The 18,283-nt window shown below is 43.5% G+C and overlaps 1 protein-coding gene across 1 annotated transcript in view; it reads right to left on the bottom strand.

Annotated features, from left to right (window-relative positions):
- The window catches only part of GRIN2A (glutamate ionotropic receptor NMDA type subunit 2A), a 409,746-nt gene that overhangs the window by 17,144 nt on the left and 374,319 nt on the right, over positions 1-18,283 (bottom strand). Inside the window, exon 12 of the mRNA XM_066274896.1 lies at positions 18,095-18,282. Coding sequence (XP_066130993.1) covers positions 18,095-18,282 — 188 coding nt within the window. The remainder of the gene's footprint in view (positions 1-18,094; position 18,283) is intronic.

Genomic DNA, 18,283 nt, shown 5'->3' with positions numbered 1-18,283 from the left:
GCTGAGGCGTGGCGTAGAGTAGACCACATAGCCCGTCCTGTGCCCTCCCAAGTCGTGGAGTCTATGAGTCCGAGGCTGCAGGTCCGGAGAGAAGGTGCAGGCCTCCAAGAAGGCTCTGCTCTGTCTTAAATAAGAGGACTCAGCTCCTTACTTCCCCTCCGGCTCATGCGCCCCGCCTCCCCCGGGACTGCAGTTGCTTTTCAGATTAGATTTCCTTCCGTTCTGTAAGACTGTCAGAGCACACAGGGGGTTGCTCCAGGAGAGGGTTTTATAGCATGCAATGTGACTAGCCTTCAGACTGCCTGAGCATTTCTCCCCCGGGGTCAGTTGTAAAAAGTCCATTTTGAACCTGTACCCTTTAGGCTTCATCCAGGGCCTGAGAATTTGCTGAAAGACATCTTCTAAAATCAGTCCACCCATGGTGCCCTTGCAGGCCCACATCTACGTGTTTTTTCCCCTTGGTTCCTGGCCAAAGCACCTGACCCCAAGCAGTGATGGTATGGAAAGAAACAGTGTGTGGTTTTGAGAAGCTGAGTTTAATGATCTGTTTCATTTTTTTGGTCAAGGAAACTGCTTTTTGGTTCTCCAAAGCCACCATTTGTCTTTTGCCTTTTACTCCCCCAATGCTCATTCAGTCCCTCATTCATTCATTCCTTCATTCATTCCAAAAAGGACGTTTCTTAAGCACTTAGCACGTGGTCAGCATCTCAGTATTTTCATACAGAGATGGATAACATGATCTTTGGCCTCTACGAGCTTGGAATCCTGTGGGAGAGACGGTCCTGCAAACCGGTAACTATGGCAAGATGAGATGATTGAATTTGCAGAGGGTTGGAGGCAGGAAAAAACATGGGAGTGTTTTGAGATCAGGGATTGTTTCAGAATTTTGGGGAAGGGAGAAGTGATCAAAGGAAAGGCCTGAAGGGCAGGAGCCCATTTCAAAGGACTCAGATTTCCTGCTAAGGAGTTTGGGGTATCCTGGGAACAGTGGGGCCAATGGATGAGACCAAGGGTATGCTTGGTGGACCTAGGGTTCTTCAACTGTTTTCTATGGAGAACAGTGTCTCCTCACATGTAATAGAAGGCAGGCTGTTATAGGTGGGTGAGAGATAGAAAATTGAACAACGGTGCTATCGTGTGGAGCAGGGGTCCCCAAACTACGGCCCGTGGGTCGCATGCAGCCCCCTGAGGCCATTTATCCGGCCCCGTCACACTTCCGGAAGGGGCACCTCTTTCATTGGTGGTCAGTGAGAGGAGCATAGTTCCCATTGAATACTGGTCAGCTTGTTGATTTAAATTTACTTGTTCTTTATTTTAAATATTGTATTTGTTCCCTTTTTTTTTTTTACTTTAAAATAAGATATGTGCAGTGTGCATAGGGATTTGTTCATAGTTTTTTTTATAGTCCAGCCCTCCAATGGTCTGAGGGACAGTGAACTGGCCCCCTGTGTAAAAAGTTTGGGGACCCCTGGTGTGGAGGAAGGTCACCAGGAAATTCTATCCCAGTAACACAGCTGTGATTAGAGTCCAGTCCTGGCCTCAGAGGCAGGTGGAGTGTGCAGATTAAACTCTCCTGCCCCCGAGATATGTAACGATGGGGAGAAAGCCACTTGCAAAAAAATTGCTGATCATTTTGAATTGTAAATTGTCATCAGTATCACTAGCACTCATAACTATTTATTCTGGATGTGCCAGCTGCATGGTATGAAGCTGAAAACTTGGCAACAGTTCAGAGGTCTCCATCTTCAGGAAGTCTTCCCTGATCGCACAGGGATGTTGGTAGGAGACCACGGTTTCTCCTTCCATGACATCAGAATGCTTCATCAATAAAGAATCTGGCACACTCAAGTTTAATTGTCAATTGCTTCTATATCTTCCCCATTGGAAGATAAGTTTATTCAAGGTGGGGATCTTGCCTTATTTTTCCTGTATCCCCTGTCCCGGGCACAGGTCTTGGCACGGAGTGGGTGGATCCATAAAAGAGTGTTGACCGGAGGTGACACAGGGCTTCCCTCCTTGCTTAGCTGGTGATTCACTGATCTGAGAATCAGCAAGAGCCCAAGAGAGGAAGGAATATGTGAAGCCACAGGCAAAGGGTCAGGAAGAGAGAGTCCTAGGAACCCAGGAATCAAGGCTGACTCTTGGGGCAAGAAAGTTCCTATCAAAGGTCCTAGCAATAGAGTCCCGCAGGGAACCAACTTCCATCCACAGCTCAAGACGTCAGGATGACAACACTGCTGATTACATCAGGGTTTGCTGTGAACACCAAGAGGGGGCTGACCCCATTTCAATCCTTTTTCATGTCTTGCCCAGGGATTGGGCACTTTGAGTTCCTCAGAAACCCAAATGGAATTGGAAATGGCAAAGGAACAACATTCTTTGTAGAAAATCTAGGGCAACATCATCGGCAGGCTCGTGTTGTCAGTGAGAACAGACGCAGCCACAGTGAGCTGCGAGCTGCAGCCCCGGGAGTGCAGACAGCTTGGGGTCTGCAGGGTTGAGGCCAAGTCCTCTTCTTGCCCAGTTGGCCTGGGAGGAAGCTGCTGGTCAGATTGGGGATTTAGTACGCGGCCTTGAAACAGAGTAAGGTCAGCCAGACCATCTGATCACTGACCTTGGGGTCTGAGCTTCATTAATTCTAAATGCTTGTGTCTAAGTCAGGCGATCTGGGATCTAGAAGTCCTAGTACTGGAACTACGATCTCTGCCTCCGTAATTTCCAAGGGTCACTGAACATCTTGCTGGAGAGAAAAAAAACCTTTGGTGTGGGGTGGGGGAGAGAAAGAGCACAGGATTCGGGATACAAATAGACGATGTTTGGGAGATAAATCTCCCTTATTTAAATGTCAGAATCTTCCATGTCTGTATAATGCTGAGAAGTCACAAAACCAAAATAAGAATAGGCTTAAATGTGTCCAATTCAATACAGAGACGGTCTGTCTTTGGCATAAATGTTCCACCTTCTAGTTGAGGTCTCTGCTCTGTGGATGGAGCCCAAGTACCGTGGAATTCAATACGGGTTGTCGCCATCTGGCTGGGATTTCACAGGCCACATGATCAACCGAGCATGCTGAAATTTTATGCACACAGGTCCCCAACCTGTGTCTCTTACAGAAGAAAAAAGAAAAGGAGAGAGGATTGGGCAGCTCTATCAAACATCAAACAATGTACCTGGTCACGATTTTCCATTAGAGGGAGGAGTTGGCGAGAAATCATTCTCTGGAGTAAAACTGCAGAAAAATTTCAGGAAGTCCAGGAAATTCTGTGTTTAACAGGCACTTCTGGTATCTGTTTATCCGATATGTCTCATACGCATAAAGATAGTCAAACTGGTATGGCTTAAAAGGCATATGCATTTGTGAGCATAAGTGAATTCACAGTAGCTTTTTAACACCGCACATTTTTTCAATCAATAGTCCTCAGATTCTTATTACTCATTGTGTAAGAGTGTGAGGACTTTGTAATATCACAAAGGGATCCTCATGTTTTAAAAGGCTGTAGATGTAAGAAAATACAAAGAGGGTAGCAATAATTCCACATCCAATGCCAAAAAATATCTTCTTTCTTTCAGTAAGTACAATGACATCACTGCCTTTCAGTTCCCGTTCTAGTGAAGTGTTGTGAATAAGCTTCCTGAGACAATAAAATCCTTAAGCAAAGGGGAGCACGTCTACTGTCTATTGTATCAAGATTCCCCATTGCCTAGAACAGTGCAAGCTTAATGGGCACTCAAGGCTTGGCTGTGATATGAAGAAGAAAGAGGAGAAATTAGAAAGGAAAGAAAAATGGGGGAAGGAAGGAGGGAAGAAGAACAAAAAGAAGGAGAAGAGAGAAGTCCAGAAAGGAAAAAGTGGGGGTGGCAGTTGTCCTCTGTCTTCCTCCCTCCTTATCCTAGATAGAAATACCAGATGGCAGTGTGACCATAGCCAGGGACGAGTGGGGGGGGGCATGTAGGGATAGGGGAGTAGTTGCATTCAGATTCCAACTCAGGTAAACATGTGGAACAGACCTGATACCTCTGTTGCCTCATCCTACTACTGATGTAGCTAAGGTCAAGTTAGAGGAACCACATTAAGGAAGCTGGAGAAGGAATCCGAATCTCTGAACTATTGGCTACGATCTTAATGACAACATCCAACCACATAGCCACTAAAGAACACGCCTGGGGTCCAGTCACGCAAGCCTCTCTCCTAGAAGGCAGAAACAGGGCACTCTGACTCTCGAGGAGCCACCTGCACCCTGGTGGGAATGGAAATTCGTTACACTTCTGAGAAACATTTGGGAGCATCTACCGAAGCGGAGTGTGCGCACACTGTACGACCCAGCATTTTCACTCCTAGATGTACTTCCCAAACAACTAAGTGCCTACGTAATCAACATGCGAAGATACCCAAAACAGATGAAAATGAAACCTAACCCAATTGACCATCAACGGCAAATGCATAAATAAACTATAGTATATTTGTACAATGGAATACCAGGCAGGAGTGAAAAATATTGGGCCACGGTTAACTCATTAATATGGATTAATGCCACAAACAACACAAATGAATGTACGTTCTATTGGTCCACCATGTTCAGAAGGAGGCAGAACGTGTCCGTGATCCTGGAGGACAGAGTAGTGGTGACCTTTTTGGGGGGGGGGTGCTGGCTGCAAGTGGCCATGAAGAAGCTTTCTGGGGTGCTGTTCATGCTCTAGATTTTGATCTGGGTGGTAGGGACACAGTTGTCTAAAAATTAATTGCAAGGTAAATGAATGCGTGTAATGGTTTACAGAAGGCAAGAAAGGAGTAAGACTGCATAGCGGAGGTGTCGCTAAGGTGTTCTTCCATTTTGGGAGGCAAGAGAGGGGACAATAAGGAATGTGGACAGAAGAAGTCTTTCCAAGCAGAAAAAAAAATCACTTAAAAAAAAAAAAGAAATGTGAACCTTTTACAGAGAAAAAAAAAAGAGTCTTAAAGGATAAAAAGTTGTAAACTAAGTTAAATTCATCCATATTGTTGCAATTATTTAAATTAAAAAAAATTGAGTTTTTACTTTTATAATTTAAGCCCAAGGTCAGCAATCTTTTTCTCTAAAGGGCTAATTAGTAATGTTGCCAGGTTTCTGGGCCACATGGTCTCCGTCACAACTGCTCACCTCTGCCCTTGCGGGACAACAGCAGCCAGAGGCACGCGTGGTACATGAATGATGTGTCTGTGTCCCGATAAAACATTATTCACAAAAACTGGCATGGGCTAGTGTGGGCCATAATTAACAGAATCCTTACTTAAGCAATCGAAAGAAAAAAAAAAAAAAGAAACCAAATAATTTTAAAGAAAACTAGGTCTATAAATAAGAACAACTCCCAATTTAAGGAGCGCCTCACCATTGTTAACTGCCTGTGATCCTTTCTGCTGTACTCCATACACCAAGCTATTCTCATGCCATTCAAGCTGATGAGGCTGGTGCCACTACAATCCACAAATGAAAGAGGAGGAAATCAGCCCTTCAAAAGGGTAACTTCCCCAAGGTCACGGAGCAAGTCAAAATCACTTCTTACATTTGAACTCAAAGCCTTTGTTCTTAGCTGCACCCCTGCTGCTACATTTATGACTTTTTCTGTGTGTGTGAAATACTACAATAAAAGTTTTAACAAATTACTAAAAAATAAAAAAATGTTCATTAAATGTATATGTAAAATAGTTAAATGGTCAAAAAAAAAAAGATGAAAAGACAATTCAGATATTTTTCCCACTTTCATTAGTACTCAAAGGAAGTCACACTTAAGGCAACCCTGAGATAGCGCACTGCACCTTCTATAACAGCAAAAGGAATCACAGGGCTTAATGCTGCTACATCGTTTTCAACTTGCTACATTGACTCATTATTAATAGTACACTTAGATGGCAACAAACCTTTTGGACATTAATATGACACCATTATTCAAGACTCCTAGAGATAGATATAGCCGTTTACCTTTCAAATTCTACATTTAAGAGTTTGTCGTCCTAGCTGGTTGGCAAAGTGGATAGCGCATCGGCCTGGCATGCGGATGTATCAGGTTCAATCTCCGGTCAGGGCATTCTCTTCCTCTCCCTTTCCCCTTTCTCTCTCTCTCCCTCTTTTGCAGTGGCTCAGTTGATTCAATCATTGGCCTCAGGCACTGAGAATAGCATGGTTGACTTGAGCATCAGCCCCACACAGGGGTTGTTGCCAGGTGGATCCCATCTGGGGTAAATGCGGGAGACTGTCTCTATCTACTCTCCTCTCACTTAGAAACAACAACAACAACAGAGTTTGTTACAAACAGACAATTCAAACAAAAATAGGGATGAAGATGTTCCTTCCATCTGTATCTAGAGGAGCAAAAAAATAAAATAAAATGTTTAACATTAGGAAAATAAAGTAATGAAATATGGTTTAATAATGATTATGACAAATGAAAGTGATTATGAGGGCCTGATTATGTAACATTAAAAAATGTTTAAAATATACTGGTAAGTAAAATAGTGAAATATTAAAGCGTACATAACCAACAATTATTTAAAGAAACGTGTCTGCAAATAACAAGGACCAGAAGGTAATATATTTACTAAGAACAATTATGTTAGGGTAGTGAACTGGGGAGCTTTTATAGGTACATTATACTGCCTTGCCAAATTGATGTGTTTTTAAAAATGTCGATTGACAGGGATTTGGGGCCACTGTTTGCCCATCCTGTCAATCCCACACAAGGCCTGTGACATCAGTGTTTGACTTACCAGCAAGCCCTTCCTTAGATCTTAGTTCAACTTTGATGGTTCTCTTGACATCTGACTACCCCTGGTTTGAGCCATTCACTGCTCGTCAGGCACACGTTTGGCAGTGCGACCTCGCTCTGGTCCTGGCGTCAGATGATAATAAGCACTGCGACTGCGGATCTCAAGGGACCTATTGGGACATTGACGGCGAACTTACGCAGATGGCAACCTTTGGAGCTTTAACTCAGAGGAAGAGTCAATGGCTCTAGGAGATATTTATGGATGTTATCTGTTTCTTAAGTAAGTACTCTTCCATTATTATTCCAAATATGTCTCTCATTAAAATGAGGAGGGAGATAAACAAGTCTAATTTTTACAGTACCATCTGGTCACAGGCCAATGGAGAAGGAGTTAAGCCCTTTACTGCTAATTTGTGCTTAAGACCGACACTTTCTTCCTTTGAAAACATTTTATTTATGAATGAGTAGTTTGACCTGAACTTAGCTTCTAGGTCATAGAAGGTGACAGTTTCGGGGGCATCAAAATGGTCATTAATTACCCTCTTTGGGTTTGTATCATCAAAACTGCTGTTCTGTGTACGAATGAGGTTTTTTTGTGAATGTAAAGCATCAGACTCAGTCAACCCATCACCAGTAATAACCTGTAGCCACACTTCCCTGGTGGTTTCAAATGGGTCCACATTCACACATGTAAGGGATCAGGAGAGCCATCGGGTCCAAATCTGGTTCCATTTGGATTTTATCAATAAGATCCCTAGCTCATTGTCCAAACATGGATCTTTCAGTCTTGCCTGCTTTATTTTAACACTGTTTTTACATAAAGATGAAATCTCTGGAAGCAACAAACACTTCCATGCCTATTTTGTTTCTTCCTGAATGAGGAAGCTTAACATTAAAGCCTATTTGATGACTTCTGCCATTCACACCCCATCCCCGTATCTCCTCTGTTCCCTATTGCGGTCATTGGGCTCATGGACATTTCTAAGACCCACACCACTGTTCCCTCAGGTTTTCCCAATCACCAGGGGCGCTGGATATGGAAACCCAGCTAGGAGCCCCGAGAAAGGAAGAGGAACAGCAGCACATGGAGTAAACATCCAATTTCATGGACCCCACATGAGTGAGCTATTGGCCAGGGGCATCTGTATCCAGTAGTTGCCAATCAGAGAGTAAGATGCTTCTAAATGCTAAATATGGTTATTCTAAAGAGTGGTTATTAAATCTTATTGTGTATTAAAATATCCAAGAGAGTATGCAAAAATGGCCTCCTCGTGGGGTACAAATTTGGTATCTGCATTTTCTGTAGGCTCCCCCAGCGAATTGAGGGATGCAGAAGTGACATAGCATCTTTACAAGTAAGGTAAGCGTTAAGGGGGAGAAAGCAGGAGTCTTCAGTCATTTTTATATCCCACCACCTTGAGCTTTGAAGCTGCTTGGTTATTCTTCTCTGAACGCATGTCTACAGGGAGAATGAATAAATGAGCAAATGGGTAAATAAACTGGGGGGGGGGGTCTTTGTCAATGGCACCTGGTCTTTCCTAACTTGATTAGAAAGTTGGTGATTTACAGATTAGCCTAGCTCAGCCCAAACTGTGATTTGTGCCTTTGAAGTCTCAATTTGATTAAAACATGTTTAGCGAGGAACAATAACTTTCTGAAATGCCAGGGATTATGCAGCTCCGAGGAGCTCTGTGGGGAGCAAGCAATTTGGACAACCAAATCGGGTCTTTGTGAACCTGGAGAGGCTGTTCTGCAAGTCTGTATCGGGGCCAAACATCTGACTCCTCTTAATTACATTCTGTCCTTGTTTCATTCCTTCTCATCTCTTGCTTCTGGGTCCTGAGTTTTCCCCTAACTGCCAGGGTTGAATGATCTCAAAAATTAGGTTGAGCCTGTTCCCACGGTGCCAGGGCCCGGGGCATAGACAAGTCTCCTTCTCCGTGTAAAAATGGAGAAGTGTAGGTCACTTTCTCTCCCCCTCCCAACCTCTGTCACCAAGTTATTTTGCCCAGCCTCATCTACAGGGGACTGAATGCTATTTCTTCAGTGAAAGAGGAAGGAATACTGAATCTGGGTTCTGACTGATCTGTGTTTAAATATCTGCCTTAGGAGATGACTATGAGGCTGATAGCAGATAAAGAAGCAATGTTGCATAATGGTTAAAGGTAGGCCCTGGAGCATGCCTGCCAGCTACTAGCCTGAACACCTTATTTAATCTACCTGTGACTCAGTTTTCTCATCTGTAAACAGGGATAAAAGTTATAACTAGGCCCTGGCCAGCTGGCTTCGTGACAGAGTATCAGCCCAGTGTGTGGATGTCCCAGGTTCGATTTCTGGTCAGGGCACACAGGAGAAGTGATCATCTCCTTCTCTACCCTTCCCTTTCCCCCTTCTCACTCTTTCTCTTTCTTTTCCCCTCCCACAGTCATGGCTCGATTGGTTTCAGCACATCAGCCTGGGTGCTGAGGATGGCTTCATGGAGCCTCCACCTCAGGCACTATAAATAGCTTGGTTGCAAGCATGGTTGAAGATGGGCAGAGCATTGGCTCTAGATGGGTGTTGTTGGGTGGATCCTGGTCAGGGTGTATGTGGGAATCTGTCTCTTTATCTCCTCCCCTCACTTGGAAAAGAAGAAAAACAAATCATAACTAATGCCATTTCATCATTTTGTGGGCCAAATGGAATGATTGAGATATCTTGTGGCCCAACGTTATCTCTCCATAAGTGTTACCTATTATTACAAATGTCTATAAAAGTAGCAATGAGGATGGTAGCTGTTGAACAGCTTCCATTTTGAGAATGGAAAACTGTCTCTTCCCCTCAAAGGGAGTTTTCAGATTCTCAGCACCTGCTTTTCCCAACTCCCCCCCCCCACCACCACCACCCTGATTTTGGCATTTATCTCTTTAAATGATTGCAACAAAATGTTGCTGAGTCATCATCAAGGACACAGGCACCTATGTCACGGAGAACTGCTGGCAGGGGAAGCCCTCAGGAGATAGACAGACATCCCCGAGTCAGGAGTGAGTCAGCTGGTGGCCTGTGCCTTGCTCCATCACGGAGCCCAGATGGACCAGTGGACACTCTAAGACTCCTCCAGTTTCATCTGCAACTTAGCCCAGTGGCAGCTGAATGACGCCAGTCCACCCGTCGATGCCCAGGCTGAATGCTGCCTGACCAGTCACCTGGCACTCATCTCTCTCTGATCTCTCTTCCCCACTCCTTCCTCTCTCCACATCCTCATCACTCTTATTCCTCTTCTTTTTCCCGATCATTCCCTCTTTCCCCCTTTCTTTGCTTTTGACTGTTCTTTACTTCTTTATCATCTCCTATCCTCTCCTGTCCTTTCTTCTCTTTTATTTCTTCTCTCTTATATCACTCTTGCCCTCCCTTTTCCTCTCCCCTCTCTTCTTCTTTTATCATCTTAATCTTTTCCCTTCCCTTTAGAGAACTGGGCAACCTGCAATTTTAAGTCTTCTCTGCCCTTCTTGTCTCTCTCCAGACTATCGAAGACCTGGAGTCATCACACCTTTTCTAGAGAGGGTCAGGAAGTAAATGTTTGAGGCTTTGCAGGTCATACGTTTTTTGCTGCAACAACTCAACTCTGCCATTGTAGTGTGAAAGCGGCCACAGACAATACCTGAATGAAGGGATGTGGCTGTGTTTCAATAAAACTTTATTTTCAAGAACGGGCAGTGGCTGGATTTGGGCGATAGTCATAGTTTTGGCTGTAGTTCGCCACTCACTCCCTGTGGTAAACACTCTTTCTCTCGTTGACCAACTTGACCACAAACCACAAACTCAGTAATGATTTATGATACGCTCCTGTTCTAAAACCCAGGAAATAGATCATCTTGTTGGTTATATCCGTCCCAGAGGATCTGTGTTAAGAAGAGTAAGCAAAACAGAGATGTTTGGCTACTACTGTACACAAACTAGACCACGGAGGAACCTGCCTCTGTCTTACAGTGAGTATGGGCTCAGAGGCTCGTGTCTCTCTCTGCCAAGAGATAGCTAATGCCCCAACTAAAGAAAACAGCATCCCTTTCATCAGAAAAGATATTTAATTGATGGAAATAAGCCCTGCAAAAGTGTATCTATACTGTTATCCAATCTATTAATTCGTTTATTCATTCATTGAACAAATTTTATTTGAGCACCTACTGCGTGCCAGGCTCAGTGGTGAGTCCTGAGGGAAGAGAGAGGCAACAAGAATGGGCACGCTAGTGTCTGCCCTCAAGGTACTCACAATGCAGCGCACTGCAGTGGGCCAGGGGACACGGACAGGCCAGCAACAAGTAGGCATCTAACATGTGTCAAAGACTAGGCTAGTTTATGTTTGCTCCCACACTTAATCTTTAAATGACTCGCATTAAAAGATGAGGAGACTGGAACTCAGAAATTAATTAGCTAGGAAGTTTCAGACCTTCTATCTTACCCTTTCACTTGCTTTGCTAAATGCCACAAGAATGCTCCAAGTGCAGAGCGAAAGGAGTGTAGAGTGTATAGGGGCATTTAGTTGAGAGCTGTGGGCTTTAAGGAAGAGTCTATGGAGGGGCATATGAGCCAAAGGATGGGCCAAATGTCACATCAAGAAATAGGGTTAGCAGTAGAGGGAAGAAGAAATTCCATTTATAGAGAAACTCCATTTTGTAAAGATGGTGGAATTTCAGATGCGGTGGGGAGTTGAGTGGGGACAATATTTAGGAGTGAGCGGCAGACCTTCAGCAAGTTCTGTAGCTGGCACCGCCACACCATTCCTCCACCAGCCCCGAGAAGGTGGCTGCAAAGGCTGCTCACAAACGGGTCCGTCCTCGGAGCGGAGGCATCGTGGTCCTCGGCACCCGAGCTGCGGGGGCGACCAGCTCTCCCAGACACGCTGACATCAGCCCAAAGGTACTAAGCTGGGGAGCTGGACAGGGGCTGTGCTGAGGATATTAGCAAGCCATCCAGTGGCTCAGAGCAATTTATGAGAATCCTAATTAGATACACAAAGAACTTCTGCAATCACACACACGCTCTGTACTCTGGCTGGCAGCATGGGGTCCCACGTCATCAAAAGCCATCCTGTTGCTTCAGTGGAGGAACAGCCAAAAATAGAGGAACCAGGGGTGTGAACGTTGACCCGCTGGGAAGCAGGAAGCGGGCTCCGCCAGGGACTCGGCTCCAGCAAAGGCTGCTCGCTCCAAGGGCCATGAGCACCTTGATCTTGCAGGGGGTGCTTTCCCAAAACGCTGGAGTCATGGGCAGCAAGGTTCCTTATTAACACAAGAGCAGCGTGTGCGGTACCTTCCGATCTGTTATCAATCTGGACAAGTCTTTCAAATGATTGCTTGCATACTTACAGTATAAAAGGGACAAAAGGAATGGATAGGTACCCAATGTACCTATCCAAGTGTAATGATACATATGGTATTCTTTGACTATTTCATATATATCTATCTTATATGGCCCAATATGATATTAATTGGCATCACTAGTTAGTTTTAAAACTGGGAGAGTCCCCGCAAAATGAATTGAGTTGGTCACCTATTTAACACATTTCTTTTTAAGTGAGAGGAGAGGAGAGGAGAGAGTGAGACAGACTGCCACATGCACCCCGACCAGACTCCACGTGGCAACCCCTGTCTGGGGCCAATGCTCAAATCATCTGAGCTATCCTCAGCACCTGAGCCGATGTTCGAACCAGCTGAGCAACTAGCTGTGAGAGGGAAGGAGGGAGAGAAGAGAGAGAAGGTGGGGAAGAGAAGCAGATGGTTGTTTCTCATTTGTGCCCTGACTGGGATTGAACATGGGATGTCTGCACACCAGGCCAACCCTCTATCCACTGAGTCAACTGGTCAAGGCCTATTTAATACAATATTAATACAGGAGATATATGTGTCATATCATTCAAATGCCTTACATATAATATCTATCACATATACCTAAATATGATGTAAAGATAATCTGATATACCATATAAATAATTTATAAAAAATATATGGTAAATATATATATTTAATTTTATTTGTTCAACGAATTCAGACTCACAGTATCTCAGATATGGACAAGGAATGTATTTCTGAGTTTAAAAATAAACCAACACCATGAAAATTCAGCAAAGTGTGAAATGGAACATTAAATGCTTGTCCATGTTAAATCATATTACTTATAACTAGGGTGATATGGCCACTAGCGGCCAAGCTTTCTCTCAGTGGCATGGTTTAATGGAAGGATGGCCCAAGCTGGAGTCACGTGAACTTGGCTCAATTTATAACTCTATAGCAATCTACATGAAGTGTCGTCCATAGACCAGATGCATTAGCGTTGCCTGGAAGCTTGTTAAGAGATGCAGAATCCCAGGCTCTCCCTCCCCAGACCTACTGGAATAACATCCCCCGGTGATTCCTGTCCACGGTCCTATATGAGACACTCTGCTGTAGCCCACTTAACCTGACTGAGCCTCATTTTCTAGGTCTGAAAAATGGAGATCATAAGATCAACTCCAGAATGTTGTATGAAGTTACTAAAATCATTTGTGACGTACTTGGCACAGAGCTGGACCACTGAGTGTGAGCTCAGAAACAATCATGTCCTTCTTTTTTTTCAGCATTATGTATTTGCTTCTGAATAATAACACTGTACGATCACTTCTCCCCACTATCCTTTTGCTGGTCTCTGTACATCAGAAGGGCTTTAACCTCTCTGACCTTCCTTTTTTTTTTTTTTTTTTTTTTTTTTTTTGTCTCTTTGAATCTCAGAACCATATTAAAAAATTATAAAATCCATGGGATTGGTGAGATCTCTTGTTCAGCCTCCCCTTTGGAGCCACAAATGCCATTTTTTGGTCCCAGATTGACTCATTATTTATGTTCTCACTCAAGTGTTACCTTTTAGGTACCAGAGAGATATCAGGTACTCAACAGATATTTGCTGGTTGCTGGAGAGATAATGGATGAAGCTCTATGAACTCTGGACCATTCTATTCTTCATCTAAATCTCACTACACTTATTTCCTTTGTGAATTTTTTAGTCCTTTATCTTCCATTTAAAAAAACTGGTTTACCCTGACCTGTGGTGGCACAGTGCATAAAGCGTCGATCTAGAATGCTGAGGTCGCTGGTTTGAAACCCTGGGCTTGCCCGGTCAAGGAACATAAGGGAGTTGATGCTTCCTGCTCCTCCCCGCCTTCTCTATCTCCTTTCTTTCTCTAAAATAAATAAATAAAGTCTTCAAAAGAACTGGTTTATCTCATTATTTGCCTTGACTACTTTCTACTCTATGCAAGACACCTAAGAATATGTATATATATATATATACATGTATATATTACTTCCTATATATAAATTATTATAAATATGTTAGTATTTTGAGATTAGATATTTTAAATTTAAGTATTACCCATCAACTGGACTATAAGTTTCTGGGAGAGAAGAAGAAAAAGACTATGATATTCCCTTCCTGGAACATCAGTGCTTATGAAGGTCTAGTTTTCAGTAAATGTTAGATGCTTATGATCAAAGCTGAAAAGTACCTATGAGTGTTGTTACTGAACTACTGAGAGCAAAGATCCGCACGGCGTACACTACTATTTCAGAAAAGACTCAACGAGCATACAAGGAGAAGGAAGGTACAGTCTTGTCGGGATCCTGTGTGTCTCTTAAGGCAACCTGAGTAGCCCTTTTCCTAGGGAAATGCCTGGCATACTTCACGTAAGAGGCTCCCCCAATAACCAAACACTCTACTCAAAGGTTATATTTATACAGCTCATTAAGAAAATTTTTTATACTTTTGGCACTCATTACATTTGTAATCGTCCACTGAAGCTACTCCATAACAAGAGATAAATACTCCATTCTCGAGGATGAATAATAATTAGGTACTGCTCAGCACCGTGCTCTTTACAGGTCTAATTTTAGAGCATAATTAATCCTACTGAAGCAGCATAAGATAAGTGAAATATTTATGCAGCTGTGTTAATTTATGTATTTACTCCTAGAGAGACATTCAGAATTGGACATGGCTTTCTGGGAAGATTATGTTAAGACGCCCCCTGGAGCAACGTCATTTTCTCTCTGATGTCTTTGCTTCCAGATGGTCTCCAAAGACAGAGCTGAAGAGACACATTTCCCAACCCTGAGAATCTGACCAGAAAAGCAATGAGCCAGAACATATTTATAAGAATCTAGACGCTCTGCTAGCACAAGGAACATACTTCTTGCCTATCTGAATGCCTTTACTTTTTATTTTTTATTTGCCAAAAAGGACAGTTTCTGTTGTTTCCATGATATTAACTTGACCATATTGCCACCAATACAACACTAAATAAGGTGTATTAAATATTAGGGTTGTGGATGGACAGTGATGATGATGAGGAAGAGGTGGAGGAGAAGGAAGATGGTGATGGTGGTGATGATGATGGTGGTGATTATGACAGTAATGACAATGATGATAATAATGATGATGGTGGTGATGATAGTAATGGTGATGATAATAGCACTGGTGATGATGATGGTCATGATCGCGTTGGTGGTGATGGTGATGATGATGGTCATGATCATGTTAGTGGAGATGATGGTGATGGCCATGGTGATGATAATGACACTGGTGATGATAATGGTAACAGTTACCACTTATTGAACCATTTCTGTTTCCAGGTGCTGTGTTAGCTCAGCTCTTCACATGCACTGTCTCATCGCATCCTCACACCAACCTTATCAGGTAAACATTTTTATACTCCTTCACAGATGAGGCTAAGAACATCACTTCTTTTGCAAAAGTATTTATAAATGGGACAATAGCTTTAGTTTAGAGATGTACCAAATTACTCTTTCTGAAAGGGTCTACAAATCTCAAGTGTCTAATTAGCCAACTTTGAAAGATATCTTAGAGAATTTAATATCACGGGAATCTTACATCGTTGACCCCCTTCTAGGGTAAGGCTCCTTAAGTAGAAGCTTTACGCTAACCAGGTAGGGGACTTGCAGACCCTCTGAGCTTTGGTTTTTTCCTCTGTGAAATGGGTATAAGCAATATTTCATTTCATACATTTGTTGCTAATATTAAGTGAAAGAACACATGTAATATATCCAGTATAATATTTGGCATATCCTGTTCTCTAAATATGTTGCTGTTTCATAACAGATTCTGCATGAGTGACAGCAATGGTGGGTAGGAGTAGAGTTGAATTCATTATGTGACAGCTACCCATCATATTTAAAAGTTTCCTGTCAAACAGAACATATCCCAACACCAACCATTCATTCGTGCATGTATTTATTCATGAAACCCTTCATTGACCAGTTATCTGTTGCATTCAGTATTTTGTGGTGTTTACTCTTGTAAACAAGACTCTTATTTGCTGAGTAGTCCACCCCATGCAGGTTTGCTTAAGCAATCACTGTGATAGATGGAACAGTTAGCCCCAATTCTCCACCCGTCTCTGTGTCCTCACTCCTTGTCACAGAACTCCAAAACTCTTCCCATAAAAGGCAGAGCATACCTCCGAGCCCTTGACCTTGGGCTTGGCCATCTGAGTTGCTTTAGGCAGAAGGGTGTTATTAAATGTGAATGCGACAAAGTAGAGACCTGAAGTGTGCATGTGCAATTAGCTTCTCCTAGGTGGCTGCTGACCTTTCAGCCTGTGACCCGGAGCAAGCACACGTGGAGACCACACAGGTGACCCGTGGACTTGCAGAGGGCGTGGAGTCACCAGAGCCATCACAGCCTGAGGCAGAGCTTCTCCACTCAATCTGCACTCCCAAGAGCAAAGTAAATGCTTATTGCCGGGTGCCTCTAAGGTTTCCTAGCAATAGTTGGCTAACACAGCCACAAAGCACTATTACACAGCAGAGAACATGGCTGGTGATCTGAGGAAGGTACAAACGTCCAATAGGGAATTCAAAGAACCAGATGTTTATATCTGGAAGTTAAATATAAAACACACTGAGATTTCTTGATGGCACTGTGGGCATCTGGGGTTCAATCTGAAAGCAGAAAGAGGAGGAGAAGCTACAAGGAATTATGTACTTGGTTCAAATTCACACCAACCCTGTGCTCTAACCTCTGTGCCCATTTCAATGTATTTACCAGAGTGGTTGCCAGATTTTCCTTGGCCAGCTCTAGATGGGCATAGCATGTTCTGTAACCATACTGGCTGTAGTCTCCACCAGCTCTTGAACACAGCTTTGACTCTATGTCCCGAGTGTTGGACCCTACTCACACTTACTCAAGTTTTCAGTGCTAACCGGTCATCTCTGCTGACTTTGTTCCTCCTACCTCAGTGCTGGCAAATCAAAGTGAAACCAACCTGCCATCTGAGCCACATCGGGTCTCTGAAAACGATGTCATGGCACAGGCTGTGGTGAGCTCACCAACTGGGAAACAGAAAAGGACAGACAGAGGAAATGCTGCCGGAGCCTGAGTTGACCTAGCTAGCTCAGGGTCTCATGAATGCCATTACCCTTTAGATTGTAATCCCCACGAATGTGGAAACTATTCTTATTATTATTTTGCATGACAGAAAAATCAAGGAGTGGACTGTAGTGAAAACCCATGAGATTTCTGCTCTCTATTCCTTTTCTGGATATCGTTTCTCCTCGGTTTGTCCATAGGATAATAACAGGAGCTGTTGTGTTAGTACATCGTAACCTCTCCCTTATTCACTCCTGATGGGTCCAGGAAAGAGTCCTTGACCCACAATGTACCAGGAATCCTTCCTCTGGAATTTAAAATTTAGAATGGAGAGACTAGAGATTGGGGACTTATTGTGGCTGGTCAGGTAATGTCACTGCTCTAGAGTAGAGTTTTTCAACTCCAGGACTAACAGTTGGGTGGATAATTCTGTTTTGAGATATGGCAAGGCTGTTTTGAACATGGTAAAATGTTTGACAGAATCCTTTATCCCTGGTCTCTACCCTCGAGGTGCCAGTGATCAACAGCCTCCAGAGTCATGACAACCAAAAATGTCTCTAGACATAACCAAGTGCACCCTAGGGGACAAAATCCTCCCCCATCTCGAGAACCACTGCTGTAGAGAGCAGACCTATGAATTCTTGCTGTTGAGGCCCCAGGGCTGCCCTGGTTGCCAGCTTTTCTCTAAATCTATTTGCTTAACTCTGTCCTAAATTCACCGAGACAGACACTTCTGCATCCTTAAAATAAATTCCTTTAAAAAAATGTAGTTATCTATAATTCGTTTCCATGATAAGCAACCATAAAGAACCATGGTGTCATGTGACAGGCACTCAATAAATACTTTCAGTGTGCAAGTTCATCACGCAAGGACCCGTTGGAAAGCCAATGAAAAAAACAGAAAGTGTAGTGTGAGGGTTGCAAGTCCCCCAAAGTAAGGGGTTACCCAAGGTCTTACCATCCCCCACAAACTGGAGCAGGGCCAGGTCTATCTGCCTCTTCCAAGGGGAGCCCTTCTGGAGGGCAATTCCGTAACCAGTGGTGGCAAAGATGTACCCACTCCCGATGGTCACCAGCTTGCAGCCTTCGTCCCGCCCTGCCTTGTAATTCAGGACTGCCGCGTCGTAGATGAAAGCATCCAGTTTCC

Source organism: Saccopteryx bilineata, chromosome 4 (assembly GCF_036850765.1).
Source record: "Saccopteryx bilineata isolate mSacBil1 chromosome 4, mSacBil1_pri_phased_curated, whole genome shotgun sequence".
NCBI classification, from domain to species: Eukaryota; Metazoa; Chordata; class Mammalia; order Chiroptera; family Emballonuridae; genus Saccopteryx; species Saccopteryx bilineata.
Note: the sequence above shows the minus strand (reverse complement) of the source record. Positions and strands in the feature narration are given on the sequence as shown.